Here is a 19,296-nt window from a genome sequence, read left to right on the forward strand (position 1 = left end):
TCATTTAGGTTTATGCTTTGACCAATGTTGTGTAGTCACAAATGCTGCTGTTGAGCATCTGGGACATAAAACAGGCAGTGATGCAGGCAAGCAGGAAAATGGATGTAAAGATCTGAGTCAATTGCAGATCAGCTGGCAATTGAGTCCATGTTGCTGTAGTAGGTCACTTGACACCTACACCCTGGTTTAACAGAAATGAAAAAGAGTATCACTTCACTCCTGTTCTTCCATAGGTGGCAACCAGTGATGCCCATTAGTAGGCTACATCCCTCAATGAAATCTTTGAGCCTTTTTAGCTTGCTGTCTCTGTTTCTGCTCAGGATGGAGAGCACTATCTCATAGTCAACTCCACTGAACCACTGTCCAGGAGAAAAACTGGATGACTTTCCTTTATCCAAACAGTTATCAGTCATCAGTGCCATTAATGCTTCTGCCTGACCTGACCTGCATCCAGACTGCGCTAACTCTAAATTCTCTGTATTTCAACCTTTGTTTTCTATGAACTCCATACCTGTGCAGTCACAAACCACAGTAAAACTGTGAATAATGGAGAATAATATACTGATTGGGCCCTGGAGCTGATAGTCCTGGACTATGGTAAGACAATCTGCTGATTTTGTCATGCCTAATAGATCTTTCAATGGTCTATGAACCTCTGAGGTTGAATCACGGTTATTTCTTGCTGACAAAGAAGTGGGAGCACTATGGTTGTTTCCCTAATAACACTTTCCCAAAGTAACTCGATTGCAATGTTCTTTATTGCAGCATGCATATGGAGAATAGGTCCTTGAGCAATGTGATGTAACTGGAACTGCTCTGAGCACAGGGAGGTGGACAAGATGGCCTTCAGAGGTGCCTTCTTACTTAAGTTATGCTATGATGAAGACATAAAAACCCTGAAATACCGCTACCTGCCTGCAGGTCGTAGCAAGCCTGGAAACAAAGTGAAAAACTGACAGACAAAAGAAGACTCTGTTTGGAGGCTTTTACCTCAAGACCTTGTCAGCATGTACTTGGAAAACTCCCAGCACACAATACTGGGAGGTACCCTCTGCCCTTGCTGGCAACACAAGAAGCTTCCTTACCATTTAGGCTTCAATTGTTTACCCTCTAAAAAGGGTAAAGAGGAGAACCTTGGGAACTACTGACCAGTCAGCTTCACCTCTGTGCTTGAGAAGATCAGGGAACAGATCCTCCTGGAAGCTACGTTAAGGCATATGCATGACAGAAAGGTGAGTAGAGACAGCCAACATGGCTTTACCAAGGGAAAATCATGCCTGACTAATCTTAGTGGCCTTCTACAATGGAGTGACTGCATCAGTGGACAAGGGAAGGGCTATGGATGTCATCTATCTTGACTTCTGTAAGGCCTTTGACATGGTCCCCCACAATATTGTTGCCTCTAATTTGGAGAGATAGGTTTGACGGATGACTGTTTGATGGAAAAGGAATTGGCTGGATGGCTATGTCCAAAGAGTTGCAGTCAACAGCTCAATGTCCAAATGGAGATTAGTAACAAGTGGTGTTCCTCAGGGGTTTGTACTGGGACTGGTACTGTTCGGTATCTTTATTAATGACATAGAGAGTGGGATTGAGTGCACTCTCAGCAAATCTGCAGATGACACCAAGTTGAGTGGTGCAGGTGGTTCACTTGAAGGAAGGGATGCTGTCCAGAGGGACCTTGACCAGGCTTGAGGACTGGGCCCATGTGAACCTCATGAACTTCAACAAGGCCAAGTGCAAGGTCTTGCACCCTTATGATTATGGTGGTGAGACACTGGAACACGTTGCCCAGAGAAGTTGTGGATGTCCCATCCCTGGAAATGTTCAAAGGTCAAGCTGAATGGGGCTTTGAGCAACCTCATCTAGTGAAAGTTGTCCCTGCCCATGGCAGGGGTGTTGGGCTAGATGATCTTTCAAGGTCCCTCCCAACCCAAACCATTCTAGGATTCTCTGATTCTATAAATGAGAACAAACTCTGTTAGGTTGACCCTGTTGCTACCAAAGGATGAATGCATTCAGATGACTTTAGTTCATCTGAAACTCTTCCTCCTTGCTTTAAACATTCACTTACTGTGGAGTTTACTCTACTTTCCATCATTTCCATCATTAAGGTAGCCTGGGATTAGCATTGACAACTGCCCATACCTATTAAATATTTTTTCAAATGCAGCATTTCACCATATTGCTCATGTACTATATAATCATTTGGGGTCCTGCAGTAAGTATATACAAAGTTTCACATTTGGAGTTTTACTGTCCTCTGAAAGAAATGCCTGAACTTCTTCCTTGTGATACGACTTCAGCAGAGACTCTTGAATCAATTAAGACTTGTACTCATTCCAGGTCCATTTAGAGCACTGTGATTCTGACTTTGTATACAGACACCGAGGTTTTGTCTACGCTAAGGACACTTTTAGAAAATTCCTCATGGTTTTTAACACCAATTTATCTCCAACACTGGCAGCAATATTGGGTCTCCAAGAGATGGAGGAAGGGATGTCCCTTACATATCGATGTACAATCAAAACCAGTTCTGAACATCTATTTACTGTTTTATTAATATCACTGAAATCATATTTAACAATTTTAACTGAAGATGGCACTGTTTTACAGTTTTAATATATTAATAAGTTCCAGGAGTACATTTTAGGGCTCATTAATGTAAGCTCTATAGCATGAGAACGTGAATTAAAAAACAACCCTGCACAGATAAGAACAGAGAGGGTTTGTTCTCATTTAAGTGGAATTTGAAGCCACTCTAAAGAAGAAAGAAAGGGTAAACAGGGTAAATAATAATTAATCCTTTTAAATAACAATGCATGGTAATTCAAACATTAACACAAGCCTCAGCGAATGAATAAGTTTCCTTATCTTGGCTTGAGGAAGAACACTACAAAAGCTGTCATTTCTAAAGTAGCGAATATAGAAGAGGTAAAGAAATTTTCAAAATTAATAAATTGGATTTACCCTTGTCCAGACTGATCTAAGGATATAAAAGGGAGGTAGCAAGTAAAGTTCTACTGAAAAATCAGAAGAGGTCATTCCAGCACAAAGTGTGTAAAACAGGAAGAGGGAGGATGTGAAAATGAGGTAGGAAAAGAGCTTATATATAGCTATCACAAGTGTCACTGCAGACTAATTACTGTTTTTTCTGAGAAAATTCTTCAGTATTCCACCAAGGAATTATCCAATCAATTCTGTATTGTTTCAGACATATTTACCTGGGAGGCATTTGGAGCACAACAGACTCTCTGAATTTAATGCCATATAACACTGCCTCCAAATCAAATTTTACTTTAATTTCTCTTACAGCTAAAAAACTACCTTGAGACAGAAAGCTTGTACAATTTTATATTAACTGATTTATTTCTTCTTCTCAAATAGGAAACTAATCTTCCAAATAATTTTGTGAATGACAGTTACTTTGGGAATGAATAAAGCAGTGCAGAAGGGTAACTGCTGGAGACTGAAGATGAACTTGCTTTTATCAACTTGTGAATAAAGATCTAGATTAGGATATTGTCCTCATTTGAGACATACATTTAATGACAACCAAAAGTCATCATAGCTGACAGAATATACTTGAACAATGACATGGCTCAGTGAAGCTTGTTGAACACAGATGTCTTGAACCATTTGCTCAAGTGGCCTTAGAAAATCTGCCCAGAAAGAAAGCAACCAATTTCATGGTTAATAACAAAAGCATAAAGGACTGATTTCTGTTTCAATTCATCATTCTACATTAGACAATGCCAGAAATCAATGGGCAGGCTGGCTAACACTTGATTTCAGAAAATGGAGTTGGCTAGATCCATTTTCAAACTGCACTCTTTAATTTTCGATCTTTGAAGAAAAACAATGCCCATCCTAGTGGTTATTGTGCTAGCTACAAAGATCATCCTCTTGAAGCATGATGGTAGAGAAAACAATTACCCTTAATCACTCTTTATTGTGGATAAACCAGGATTTGCCCTACACCTTTTCTCCAATCCTATATATCTTTTACCTTGTAATCTGGGGGTACTGACACACATACTTTGACTCCAAGGATCCCTTGGAATTTTCCTGAGTCAGAATTCTCTAAATCCAAGGAAGGACATAGAGGAGTCACGACTGAGACTGTACTGACTGCATGACTTTCATGCACATCATGCAAAAGGGTGAGGAATAAACCACAGGACCTTCCCACCAGTACAGATCACCAGCTAGTGCTGTCCAACAAAGGGAGGTGACAGCTGGAATTCAGGGAGGAAAAATTACACATAGTCCTTTCTCAGACTTTCTAATCTCTCCTTGTCTGAAAGAACAAGTAATTTATGCAAAAGTTACAGGCAGACAAAAATAGTAAAAAAAAAAAAATCTGTTGAAATGTCTATGTGAAATGCTTGAGAAAGCACACTGACTGGTAAGCACCAGTATCTTTGCCTAGGATTAAAAGTGCTTAGAGTAATTTGAAAACCAAAATGTAACCAAACACTTTCATATGTTACTAACATATTATCCAATGTTTACATGAAATGGGGAAAGAAAATGGGATTTACAGGGCTATTTACTAAACTTATCTGCAAACAATGACTAGTAACACTTTCATAATATCAGCCATATAATTAAAAAAAGTAATGCTACAAAGAGGAACTGTCTGGTTTAAATCTGTTCTAACAATCTTGTTGGCAAAAATGGTTGTCTGCATATTTATACATATTCTTAAGTACAAAGTTGAATCTTATTTTCTCTACACTTTTGTCTTAACTGTCTTAGTGAACTAAATATTTTTCTGAGACAAAGCTGGCTGAGGATTATTTTTTAGATTATTAGGGTCCTGACATATCTCATCCTATGGCTAACTTATGCTTAACTTTTAGTTCTTTTAAAAAATAATTCTTGGATAGTTCTACTTCCTCATTCTTCTCTGTTTTAAAGTAGAAATGCAACCTCTAACTGAGCAGGAGTCAGTAGGAGGTAGAAAGCTGGATCAGCTCTTTGTAGAACCTCTGAGTTTTTCTATGTGTAATTACTTAAATTGCCAATGGAATACAGATATAAAATAGCATGAATGTCATGCATACTAACGATTTATGATATAATATCTGTCTTCATAAGAAATAGCATATAGCAACAATAATTTGGGGAACATTTTTTAACAGTCTACAACATGAGGAAGGAAAGACTGCATCAAAAGCAACTACGAAAATCAACAGATAGGGCCTTACACAATGTTGACTGATGCAGCTCTGTTGATATTTCAAGATACTTCAAATATTGAAGTCTGTACAGGGATGTAAAGTGATAGCTTCCTGTTCAGCACTATAGGTTTACTCAGTGACTAAGCAGAGTAAAAATAAAATAGATTTTAGTACTATTTCCAATTCATCAAAACTTGTAAGTGATAAGTAGAGAGAAAAAACAGATTTTAGTACTGTTTCCAGTTTGCCAATACTATTATCAGTACTAAAGACCTCTTTTTTGACTCAAGACTTTTAAACAAAGCTGTGAATTAATTTCCACTGGCAGACTCCCCAGTGCTACTACTGTCTTCCAGCAATGCCTGTACTTGCTTCTGTCAACTCCTTTTCAAGGCAACAGATGAGTACAGATGTAATTAAAATCATCATTGAAAAACGTCTGACTGCAGAAGCGACCATGAAACAACCGAGCTACACAATAAGTTGTCTATATTGCACAGTCTTAAGGAAGAGCTCATAACTAGTGCTTCATCCTTGCTATTGGTCTGCATTTTACTTTAAGACTACTATCTGAAAAAGAATATACTCTTCTTCCTGAAAACAGATACTGATGCTGCCACTGTGGCTGAGAAGTCCTCATGAACAGACCACCCAGTACAATATGTCTTAGGGGCTATTCTTGCACTCCTTCTCTGGTTCACCTTGCTCTTGGAGCAGCTGAGTGAATTTAACCCTTTTTATGACAAGACGAGCTAATGCCTTGGCGCCACATGATCAGCTGCTAACACTGATAGGCAGAGAGAGGGGGGAAAATGGCAGTGGGGAGAAAAAAGGGGGGAAGGGAGGGTGAAAGCAATGAGGGCAGTACTGGGTGGGGAATTAAAGGGGTGACAATGAGGGGCAGTGAATAGTGGGGAGGAGAATGGTGAGAAGAATGGGAAGAAGGGTCTAGAAGAATGGTGGGCAGAATATTGGGAAAGACCTGGGGGAAAGACTGGGGGGAAAAACAGGGAAAAGACTCATGGGGAAGAATAGTGGGAAAGACTGGAGAGGAAAGAAAAGGTAAGCTCTGCGGAAACAGGGGGGAAAGAATGGTGGGGTGAATATTGGGGAGAATGGGGATGAAGAATGGTGAGGAGGAATGGTAGGGAGAACAGGTGGGAAAACAGTGGGGAGAATGGCAGAGAGAGTGGTGGGGAGAATGGGGGAAGAAGAATGGGAAGAGGAATGGGGGAAGAATGGTGGAAGGAGTGTGGGGAGGAATGAGGGGATAAATGGTAAGGAGAATGGCAGGGAACAATGAGGAATAGAAGGGGGGAAGAAGTGGGGAAGAAAGAGGGAAGGAGGAGGGAAGAGGAATAAGGGAAGAATAGGTGGAAGAATGGGGAGAGAGTGGAGAGAACAGGGTTAAGAATGGGTAAGAAAGAGAGAAGGAGGGGGGAAGAAGGGGGAAGGAGGGGGACAAAAGGGGAAAAAGGGAGGAAGAAAGGGATGAAGAAGGGGGGAAGAAGGAGCAAGAAGGTAGGAAGAAGAGAGAAGAAGAGGGATGGAGGCAAGGCAGGGCAAGGACAGAAGGGTGTAATGGGGGAGGATGGGAGGAATATGGAGAGGAAGATGGTGAAGGATGGGGCCAGACAGGGGAAGACTGGAGTAGAATGAGATAGGGCAAATTGAGGCGGGTGAATCAGGGGTCTTCTCCCTTTCCACTTCTTCCTTGCCTCTGCTTGCAGCAGGTAATACTGTGTGCGCAATCGCTGCTGTGCCCTGTGTGGGCAGTAGCATGGCAAGCAGGTATAGTAAGGAGAGCTTTGTTTCCCTTTTTTTGCCAAGGGCACTGGCATATGGCTGTGATGACCTGGCCTTTAATGACTGCAGTAGATGACATAGCTCTCGGAAAGTTTTGACTTAGTTGCACACCTCAGAAATTTACAACTCTCTGAAAGGAAATATAGAAATAAAAGCTGTCGAAGTATGGCACAGTTCTTAAAGCCTTCTACCATCCCACAAATTCCAGGTGTCCCATTTCTGCTATAAAAGCATTTAATGAAACAACATTAATGAAAGTCCAATTAAAGCATCAGAAAGCACAATAAACTTTTCATAGCTCAACAAAAATGCTCCTATCACCAATTCATTTTTCCTCCATCAGGAAGAGAAAAACAAAAGGGGATTAATCTCATTTACAGAGTGAAAAACAACACTGAGTGCACTTTTTGTCAGGGGGGCAGGGGGAAGGTCTCCAGCTGGTTCTCATCTATACGCCATGATTCTTCATTTAGTTTACACTATTAAACTAAAAAACTCGGCTTTAATCTTAACTATTACAGTATGCCTTAGAGTAGATTCTATCATGTAGCATCCTTGATACAGTTTCAGACTCTGGCAAAATATCATCCCTCAAACTGGTCATGGCCATATGGGTAGTAAATGTATCCAACATTTTTTCATTGGCGCCTACATTATTACGTCTTGTCACCAATGGTTTCTCGGGTTTTCAAGTAAATTGTTGCATATACTGTGGTTTGGAGCTGCTGAGATGAAGCCCTACATTTATCTGTATACAGCCAAATCCTTTTTTGGAACTTTTTTTCCTTCTAATGAACTAACATCTGTTGAAAAAAAAAAAGCCATGTTTCCAGAAAGCTGTACAAAAATGAGAGAAAACAAAACAACAGAACACTGCCAAGAAGCTATTGTTGCCAAGTTGTACATGATAAAAAGCAGCCTAGAAAATGATGGGTGGACAGAACTGGGCAACATACCTGATCTGTCTTCATTTTGTGAATCACACCTTCTACATAATTCTGGGATGGTCTTGAGAGAAGTTACAGAATACTGTAAAAAAGGAAAAAAATGTATGTGAAGTAATTAATTTACAAAGATAAAAAGTAAGACTTTCAAGAGGTCCTGGTGTCATGGGCACAGCCTAAGTCTACCAACCCAAGGGTACTTCTGGCAGTTTGATGGTCTTCTCAGGTTGCATGAGAAAAGCAGATGGCATCTGCTTTTGTGTTCCACCTCGAGAGATATCAGACTTTCAAAGCTACAGCAAAGCATCTCCCCACCTCAGATTTCTCCTTCCTGCAGATCACCATTATTCAAGTCACAGATACACTTTATATATCCATCCTTTTCATGGGATGCAAGATACATCAAAGGTGAGAATAGATCTAGGCTTCAGAGCAAATGTCGAGGGTCTCACTTTGCCCACCTGGGCATCTATTATGGTGATTATACTGCAATATACTTCATGCTTAAAAATTAGAATTCAACCTTTCACATACCAATATGTAAAAGTAATGAAGAATATTTGTACCTCAGAGATGTGATTTCAGAGATGGATGCATGTACGTACACATATCAGACAACAGGCTCATTTCTCTAGCCTAGGCTTTATTAAAGCAAACTTGCATTATTACTTTGAGGTGGAAGGATATGCCTGATATTAATCAGTATGTTATTCTCTGAATTCAGCATTAAAAAGGAAAAAAACAGGGATGACTTATGTGTCTTGCTAAACAGAAATCTTTTTCTTATGAACTTGTGGAACACCCTTGGTAAGACACATGATCCAGTGTTATAAAACTACACATTCTGACATGCAGAAATTAAGTTACTTAATAGCAAGCCTTCCTTAATCAAATGCTTAAATGTTACAGGAATCTTCACTTAAACAAATGAAAATCATTATGTCTGTGAAAGATCAATGGCTTTGCTCATATAAAAAAACCTATTAAAAGCAGTATTTTGGAAACTAAAAGAGAAAAAAGCATTTAGGATTAGCACAACTGAAAGATTTTAAAGAATATATAAACACCATATGTTTTCAAAGAAACGGATATTTTTAGCTGGTGTGCTATTGACCAATGAGGGAAAACAACTACATATAAAACCACATGAGCTTTCCACACAAAAAAGAAATGGTCATACATTGTCCTGTTTTTTGCTGACAGTTCGTCATTCAAAGTTTGATGTGCTTCTGATGCACAGCTGGCAATCTACTTCAAAATAATCTAAAGTCGACCTCATGTGACCAACTGCAGAATTAATTTGCTTCTCTGGTGTAAGTTTAAGACTGTTGCTCAATTGACTGTAGTTACTCTACTAAGCCTCAAAACCCTCCCATGCCTTACTTTTTCCTTTGCTGACCTGATTCAGGGGTGTATCGAGAAACCTCAACTACAACAAGAATCTCTCATAAGTATTCCCAGGATCAACACTGAACTTCTTAATTAAAATGTGTAGCAGCACTCCACAGAACTACCCAGTGACTCCAATCCCCATTAAACAAGGTGTTGTCTATAAGGCTGTGACTGCTCCAGGATGTGACAGCCTAAAGCAACAAAGAGCAGAAGAACAGAGACAGGGAGAAAGATGGTACTAAATACAAATTAACACAAGTTAAACACACATGTGCACAAACACCATGTGCTGTGCTTCACTCTAGTTATTATTTAATAAAGACTGAGCTGTTAAGCTATACATATTGCTATTTCAGCACAAAGACTCAGAAGGCAATGTTGAACTGGTCTAGTAAGATTCTTAAGAGAATCCAAGGAACATGTCTCCAAGGAATATGGTAGCTTCACCAGACCAGCTGGTGCAGTTTAAACTATTACACAGTTTGTAATCCAATTAGAATGAGGCCTTTTGTATTCCATCGCTATGTGTTTCGTCAGGCAACCTCAAAAACAGAAAGCCATTTTTCTTTTTGTCTTTCTTTCTGTTCTTTCCTGGAAGAACAGATTTTCTTTCTGTTTCAACATTGCACTAAAATGTATTCATTTACCACCTTCCACCACCACAAATCTACTAAATGTTATAAATTTGATTGTGCATTTTAATCATATTGGTTTGATTTCATTAACAGATTTCCTCCCACTCACCTCTGTCCTCTGTGCATTCATGTTTCTGTCATCTGTATTTTGTGGTCAAGATGTGGAGAACTGTCTTTTGGTCCAGGAAGTAACTAAAATTACCCTTTAAAGTGGACCTTTCCCAGCCATAAGAACAATCCATTGCCAGCTCTTCCCTTTAGAACCACTTTCTCTCATACTCTAGCTCCAGCTCTTATCATTAGCAATGTTTGTTAACTTTTCTTCAACCAAAAATTTCAAGGTTACTAGTGATGTCACAGAGGAACAGCAAAAGATGTTGAGATTTCAACCCTTCCCTGGAACAGAATTTTAGACTTAATTCTTATTCCATGGCATCTAAAATTAATTATTTCCCACTTTCCATTCAATAATTTTAAATTGGTTTACATAAAAAATTAAACAACATTTCTCACATTTCACCATTAGAGTAACCAAGTCAACCAGAGTTGAGGGCCATGCCCAAAGGCATAAGTGACAATGTGAGAGCTAAGCACATCAGATCACTTCGTTAGTCAATGCTTACTGTGATCTTTGGTATTTAATCAAAGTGTGTTGTGGTTGGCAGTGAAATTCAGTAAAAAAACTAAGGGCTTCTTTCCAAGATAATGCATGTAATGGCATTTTTGATTGGTGTTTGAGGCTGGGGTTCTTTTTCTGCATTTAAGGCATGCCTATGTCCAACCTGAAATAGTGAATTTCAGTAAACCCCATAAGAACTTTGGAAGATGGAAGAACAGTATCAACAGCAAACAAGAGACAAGAAGCAGTAACAAGTATTCCAAGCAAATGCAAGAAATTCCCAATTTTCATCAACAGACACTGTTAATTCAGGGGCTAACAGAACCTCCCTTACCATACAAAGCATTTGTTCATTATGTAAAACTGCACTACAGATTTTGAATTAATGCAAATGTTAACCTTTTAAATTTCACATGGTTCTCAAATTTTAATGCAATGAATTTTAAACCCAACACATGAGGAAAAAAAACTTCTAGTAAAGCTGTTCTGTCCTGTGCCACTTGTCTGCCACTTGCAGACGCACTTGTGTCGGAGAAGTATCAGAAAGAAGAAATACTGGATCATGAGTAGTAGCACAGAAATGTATACAGAAAATAGTGAAAAAATTGTAAATTAAAATGCAGAAGTTGTTTTTTAACATTCTGTTGTGAAGAATACCTTTAATGTCTCCTGAAATGGAGTCAAAGGGCAAAGCTGGACACATAGTGTGACTCTCAGACCATGTCATCAGAACCATGACACCCTCAAAACACTAAGGCCCATGTCCTGCTGCAACTGGAGTCAGTATCAAAACTCAACAAATTCACCTCCACTGGATCAAGACACTAGTGACTGTGTCCCGTTCCTAAATGCACAGCTCCTTGTTTTTATTTAGATAGAGAAGACAGACACCTTCCTTCATTATACCTAATTTGTCTCCAGGTGTTACTATTACTGGAAGCCGTTTAACAGTCTCATTTCAGTTTATTTGCTATAGTGGAAAATAAACTGTTTCATTAATATTCAAATCCCATTAAATTAATACCTTTATATTACATTTGTTTAATCATTTATAACTGTGGAACACTACCCCTTTTCCTAGACATTTATTTGTGAGAAGCAAGCTACATTGAGAACAAGTAAAGCAATAATACTTGGCCTGAGGCTGCAGGAAGATTTTTCTCAATAGTAGTGTCAATTTAAGCAGCTCCAGAGCAAAAAAGTGGAGGAAAGAAATTAGGCTGACACAGTGCCTGTGAGAAATAACATCTCCCCAGAATAAACTTTTTAATTAATGTCTGTGATCAGCATGTTTGGAGTACTTGTTAGGTTATTCGTGCTATGTATTGTTTATAGCAGCTTATACAGACACTTCATATGTTATTCTTCCCTTTAACTTTAAAGGAGACCTGTATAGACACTAACACTGTTAAAGGTACAAAATGTCTGTCTGAATCTAACACTTTCTATGAACATTTTAGTGGCCATGTGCATTATGTTTCATTCTGAAAAGCGAGAGAAGGAAAAAAAGAGAATTATCAATGAGTTCATCATCTGGATGGGAAATAAATCAACCTGCTGCAGTTAGTGACCGTGCCTGCACAGCTATGTAGGACCCTCCATGCTCAGCCCTGAAGTCCTGGTTCACTGGGTAGGCAAAGTCTGGCTGTGTGCTGCCTGTACACCTGTATGAGCCTGTGGGGTGACCCAGCTCCTTCCATGGCCAAGGAAGGGTGACAGCAGGCTCAGGACGTGCCCCTTGCCAAGTAAACGGGAGGCCAGGAGATCAGCCATACTCCTGACCATACATAGTTTACATCTGCCCTGCCAGGTGAGGATTGACATGAAGTTTTTTCAAGCTGTTTCAAAATATCTGACAATTCAACAGCTGCTTAATTATGTTTGAATTCACTTACTGCACTCACATTTCACAAACTTTCAAATTAGGCTCAGTACTTCACTGGCACCACTGAGCCAGGCTTTTATTCATACAGAGCTATTTGAATGATCAGAGCAATAATCCATACACTGAATCCCAAATAGTTTACAAGTATCTAGCACCAGGACCCGTGGTTATGGCTAGGTTATTTGGTATTATTTCTGTAAACCAACAAATAAAATAGTTGCAATTTGCACAATTTGCCAGTACAACAGAAATCCTGCATTTTAATTAAAGGATTAGGAAACCTTCAGGTAACCGTAACAATAGCATGCAACTTGCAAGCAGGAATAAATTTATGGGCAAAATCAAGAGTACTAATAGGAAAAAGGGGAAAGTTTAAAACATACTTTTAATTTTATAGTGTATCTATCATTTAATGCAATTTAAAGGTCATAATTTTTTTTCTTCCTTGTCAGTGTTATTTATGAAGAAATAAATGAAAATATTCAGCTTGGTTGCGTAAAGTCATTGTAGACAGAATATTACTAGAATATTAATAGAGTCCCAGAAACCTATTCTGCTGTCTAAATTGGATGTAAGTATTGGTTCCATTAAGCACTCTTGAGGGAAACCACCCATTACTGGTTTCCACTTGGAGATTGAGCCATTGACTGTACCTCATCCTTATCCATCTAACCATCCATCCATCCAACTCATATCTCCCTGCAGAGAAGGACTTTGAGATACTGGTGGATGAAAAAATGGACATAAGCTGGTGATGTGCACCTGCAGACTAGAAAGCCCATCATATGCTGGGCTGCATAAAAAGAAGTATGGTCAGCAGGGTGAGGGAGGTGATTCTCCCCCTCGACTGCACTCTCAGGAGACCCCACCTGGAGTACTGCATCCAGCTGTGGGGCCCCCAGTAGAAGAAAGACATGGACATGTTGAGTGGGTCCAGAGGAGGGCCATGGTAATGGTCAGAGGGCTGGAACACTTCTGCTATGAAGAAAGGCTGAGAAAGTTGGGGTTGTTCAGCCTGGAGAACAGAAAGCTGAAGGGAGATCTTCTTGTGGTCTTTCCATATATAAAGGGGGCTTATAAGAAAAATAGAGAAAGACTATTTACTAAGGCCTGTAGTGACAGGACAAGGGGCAACTGAAAGAGGTTCAATTTAGATCAAATATAAGGAAGGAATTTTTTACGATGAGGGTGGTGAGACACTGGAACAGGTTGCCCATGTGGTGGATGCCCATCATTGACAACTTTATTGGGTTTACATGGCAAACTAGTGGGGCGTGTGCAGAGGTGGCTTCTGTGAGAACACACCGGGGCTGCCCCTATGTGGGACAGAGCCAGTGCTAGCTGGCTCCAAGATGGACCCGCTGCTGGCCAAAGCTGAGCCCATCTGTGATGCTGTTAGCACGTCTGAGATAACAAATCTAAGAAAGGGTAAAAAACACTGCACAACAGCAGCTGTGAGAGAGGAGTGAGAAAATGTGAGAGAAACAACTGTGCAGATAACAAGGTCATTGAAGGAGGAGGAGGAGGTGCTCCAAGCATTGGAGCAGAGGTTCCTCTCCAGCCCGTGGAGGACCTCATGCTGGAGCAGATGGATGTGCCCTGAAGGAACCTGCAGCCTGTGGAGAGCCCATGCTGGAGCAGGCTCCTGGCAGAAACTGTGGCCTGTAGAGAGGAGCGCACACAGCAGCAGGTTTTCTGGCAGGACCTGTGCCCCCATGGGGGATCCACACTGGAGCAGTCCATTCTCGACTGCAGCCCATGGGAAGGACCCGCTCTGGAGCATTTCGTGAAGGACACTATCCCATGGGAGGGACCCCATGCTGGAGCAGGAAAACAGTGTGATGAGGAAGGAGCAGCAGAGACGAAGCGTTATGAACTGACCACAATGCCCATTCTCACCGTACCCCTGCGGTGATCGGGGCAGCGAGTTAGAGAAGTCAGGAGTGAAGTTGAACCTGGGAAGAAGGGAGGGGTGGAGGGAAGTTGTTTTTAGATTTGTTCTTATTTCTCATTATCCTACGCTGTTTGACTGGCAATAAATTAAATTAATATCCCCAAGTCTAGTCTGTTTTGCCCGTGACAGTAATTCATGAGTGATCTCCCTGTCCTTATCTTGACCCATGAGCTTTTCGTCATATATTTCTCCATATCTTATTGATGGAAGGGAGTGATAAGAGTGGCTAGGTGGGGACCTGGTGGCCAGCCACGGTCAACCCACCACAACGGGGCTTTGAGCAACCTGATCTAGTGAAAGATGTCCCTGTCTATGGCAGGGGGGTTGGAACTAGATGACCTTTGTAGGCCCTTTCCAACCAAAACCATTCTATGGGTCTATGATTTTGGAGAAATGTACAGTTTCATTTTCTTATGTATAAATGCAACGTAAATAAAAAAAAAAGAAACCAAACCCACTTACATATCTATTTGCCTTTTAAAACAAATTCCTGTCTATTTTCTATGTCTAATAATACATTCTGGCCATTTTGGCTGAAATTCTCTACAAGGATCGGGACTATACACAGTGGCTTTCTAAATCAGGTACTTTTATAAGTGCATTGTTTTAACAGCCTTCTTGCTGCCATTATTTTTAGTCAGTATTTTTCTGCACTGGATTAGAACCAGAGGGCTAACAGGAACAATATAAATTGCTAACACTGATGCTGTGCAGCTGCTCTTTCCACAGCAGGCTAATGATAAAATGTGAAGGTCAGGTATCTCTAAAAAGGTATATGGTGAGATATGAGTAGAGCACTAGAATAACCATGAATTCTCTTATTAATCTGGATTCTGGCAACAAATCCTTTGTTCTCTTACCTGCTAAAGCAGGGAGTAAAACTGCTACCTCTATAATTTGTGCTGGTTTTTTATTCAAGGCTCAGTGTCCAATGAAAGAACAGCCTATTAAAACAGGCAGCCTGAGCTGTTCAGCGGAAAAGTGAGTAACCTAACCCACCAGTATGCAGCAACAGCCACAATGGGAGAGACACGGAGAGGTTACATCTATTATGTTTTACAGTTTTACAAAACTGAGTACAGAAACAGATACCAGGACATGATCTAGCATATAATAGTAACAAAAAGAAAGTTGCCCAGAATAAGGTATTCGCTCAAGATTGGCTCGTTTTCTCATAATATTTTGGGCATTTGCCATATTCTTCTTTAATAAAAATTCAACGTTACAATAGGTAAAAATAAAATCCTGTCCAAAAGGAATCTGTCTGCAAATAAAGCATCTGGGATGTTTTAAAATGAATCAAGAGTCCCAAATGCTAAAGGGAAAACCAGGGCCTTTGTAAAAAAAAAAGAAATAAAACTGTAAAATTATGAAGAAGTGGAAGGAGATGGCAGCACACTTTCTTTGATCTAAAAATTGAATTAAAAATTTTCTTATAGTGGATTTAATTTATGTATTCAAGTCCATTGTTAATCAGACATTCAACATGTTAGCAACTCTTTTACACAAAAAGCAGAAACACTGGCAATAGGAGTATTATTATGAGTAATAGAATATACTGTATCAGTGCTTCCGATAAGAACCACTAACAATATAGATGAACAGTATTTTTGCTTGCAATTACAGCTGCAGTTGTTTTAGTTGTGACACTAAGTATCAGTGCTGTCTATCAGTCCCTGGAAGTCTTCCTGGCTTTTTGTACTCTATCATGTCACAGGTAGCTACATCACACCGGTTGATAAGATTTTGCTGTATTTGGAGATGGCTACTGGTGGAAAGGACAGAGTAACAACTTACATGAAAAAGGAGCAATTCAGAGGTGAGAGAGGCAGGAGTTTTTTTACAACTGAAATACATTCAATTAAGAAAAGGATAAACTTTTGATTTTGGTGTCTAAGGCTAGCACTAGAGAGCATATAACTCATCCAAGACAATAGAGTAGAAAAGCAACCCAGAAATAAAATTCATTTATTAATTTGATTTGCAAGTTATTTTTACTACATGAAGGAGAGGAATCAAGTTTTCCTTCCAAGCTTATTAGAGATTTCCCTTACAAAACACCTTATTTTATTCTAGATTCAACCTATTTAAACATTCCTGTATATGAGGTAAAAAGGAGTGTGGCTTCTAACAACAGTGTTGTTTGTTATATTAGGATTGAGATATCTAAGATTGTCTCACCTTGAGTGAATAAAATAAGGCTTGTACTTACCGATATATCATCACTAAAATCTATTTCATCCAAATCAAGGTATTCAGGGGCTTCCATTATTCTTCTATGGACATTTTGGGTGAGTCAGCACAGCAGTAAAGACCTAATTAAGAGAAGAAAAACGGATTGTCTACTAAAGAGTCAAAAGCACACAGAAATGGTTTAACATATTTGCTAGATTACTGAAAACATTTAACTTGCATAATAAAGTCTTTCGTAACTTAATCCTAAAAGCTAAATATAATTTGCCATCTCTACTCTGCATTGAGAAGCCATTTCAATTTTTAGGAAGAATAGCTAAGTTGTACTTGAAGTCAAAAATACTTGATTAAGCGTCACTCAGTCCTTCCAGAAGTTCAATATACGTGAAAAGACCTAAGCTGTTCAGCACCCTCATGACCCTGCAACCATAGCTGCGCTAATGATGTATCATCTTCTCTTAAGGATGCTGTTATTTTACTGGCCTGAACACAGCAACTTCTGTTACTATAGTTGTCCTCTGCTCAAGAAGGCAGAAAAGAACTGAGAGTCATGCTGTGCGCAGAAAACAAAATCCTATCACACGTTATCTCCACTTCTCTGTACAAGCAGACTAACACGATGCAGTCGGTTCTTTACAGATGGATGATTTAGCTCTCCTCAGCCTGAAAGTGCACTTCCCCCAAAACAGTAACCAACACAGAACCAGAATTATATCAATGTGCACTGGTTATCAGGGGCCTTAACCGTTTCCCTACAGCAAGGGAAAAAGCAGAGGAAACTCTCTTGCAAAGCAAGAAATTTGGTTGCAAAATTCAACATGTAATTCTGAATAAACTGGAGCTTAAACAACCAGAAGACCAAAGACAATAAAACCCGCATTACTTTCTTAATCCTAACTAGAGTGAAGGTGTGCATTATCACTACAGACAAGTACAACAGAAGTAAAAGTGGAAAAGGAAGCTATTTTAAAGGAAGCTGAAAAAGAAAAGCGATTATGCATTTTTAAATAATGTGATGCAGTACATAACCGTTAAGTATTATTATGGAAGCATATTAAACCCTTCTAGTACATAACAAAAGGAAATGCCTGAAGGAAAAAAATACAAGCCCAGTTTATTCATATGACAACTGCCAAGAAATATGTTTATGAATAATGAAGTCAGCTGTGTAAGTCTAAATAAAATCACTGTGTGAAACATTCATATGCAGTTAAGAATGTCCTAGGGTAAGGGGTTTGAAGAAAATGCTTTTCTGCAGGTGTTATACTTATTGGCAAACAAAACCTCTGTCATTAATCTCCTTCATAACACGCCACCCGAGCATGAAGCTGATCTTAAGACATCTGTTCTTGAAAACTTATTAGAAGAAGAACCACCAGGCAAATTTACAGTTTTAAGCTGAAAGAGCTGGAAAAGCAAATTTTTATTTCTCATCAAGTTACTGAAGGTAAAGGACTATTCAGCATCATTTTCTCTTTAAAAGAAAAAAAAAAGTATGGATTTTCTTTACTGTATTAGGATACTTCTGCTCCTTGCAATATGAGAAGGAAGGAACTCCTGGGAAGGACAAACTGGAGAGGAAGGCAGCATGTAAGAACAACCTCAGCTACCTATTATTGGCTCTCACTGTGGCTGTTAGACTTGAGTGAAGCAGTGGGAAAGGAGATGGTTACAAAAAGGTAAAAACAGTATAAAGCCCTCAGTCCAACTTGATATGAGGAAACAGAAGTAACTATAATGTGAAACTAATTGGAAGCTTTTCATTTTGCACAATTCCCAAATGCTAAGTTTATTCTTAGAGGGAACAACCAAAATCAGACAAAATCCTTGCAGTGAAAGGAATTAGCTGTTGTGAAAAGGTGTGACACATTCAAGTCTACAGATTCTTTTCCACATTAGAGATTTTGCTTTCTTAACAGAAACATGTTTTTAAGGTTTATGCCTTACTGTGTTGCATTTGTGTGACATTGCAGCTTACTTGTGGCAAAGTGCACTGTCTCTCTATTAGGTTGGCATGGCAAGGTTTTGGTAGCAGGGGGCTTACAGGGGTGGTTCCTGTGAGAAGATGGCAGAAGCTGTCCCCATGTCTAACAGAGCCAGTGCCAACCGGCTCCAAGATAGACCCACTGCTGGCCAAAGCTGAGCCTGTCAGTGACAGTGGTAGTGCCTCTGGGATAACATATTTAAGAAGGGGAAAAAACTGCTGTGCAACAGCAGCTGGGAGAGAAAAGTGAGAATATGTGAGAGAAACAACTCTGCAGAGGCCAAGGTCGGTGACAAAGGAGGGGAAGGAGGTGCTCCAGGTGCCAGAGCAGAGATTCCCCTGCAGCCTGTGGTGAAGACCATGGTGAGGCAGGATGTCCCCCTGCAGCCCACAGAGGTCCACGGTGGAGCAGATACCCACCTGCAGCCCATGGAGGACCCCATGCCAGAGCAGGTGGATGCCCGAAGGAGGCTGTGACCCTGTGGGAAACCCGTGCTGGAGCAGGCTCCTGGCAGGACCTATGGACCTGTGGAGACAGAAGCCCACGCTGGAGCATGTTTGCTGGCAGGACTTGTGACCCCCTGGGGGACCCATGCTGGAGCAGTCTGTTCCTGAAGGACTGCACCCCATGGAAGGGACCCATGCTGGAGCAGTTCGTGAAGAACTGCAGCCTGTGGGAAGGACCCATGTTGGAGAAT

General features: G+C 40.1%; 1 protein-coding gene across 2 annotated transcripts in view; it reads right to left on the minus strand.

The window, feature by feature from the left end:
- The window catches only part of SNCAIP (synuclein alpha interacting protein), a gene marked incomplete at both ends in the record, with an annotated part of 55,333 nt that extends 38,643 nt beyond the window's left edge, over nt 1-16,690 (minus strand). For both annotated transcript variants that reach the window (XM_082335445.1, XM_082335446.1), the window contains 2 exons: nt 7,949-8,021; nt 16,634-16,690. In XM_082335445.1, coding sequence (XP_082191571.1) covers nt 7,949-8,021; nt 16,634-16,690 — 130 coding nt within the window. The remainder of the gene's footprint in view (nt 1-7,948; nt 8,022-16,633) is intronic.
- Between the last annotated feature and the right edge of the window lie 2,606 nt (nt 16,691-19,296).

Source organism: Platalea leucorodia (genome assembly GCF_965183815.1).
Source record: "Platalea leucorodia genome assembly, chromosome: Z".
Lineage (NCBI taxonomy): Eukaryota > Metazoa > Chordata > Aves > Pelecaniformes > Threskiornithidae > Platalea > Platalea leucorodia.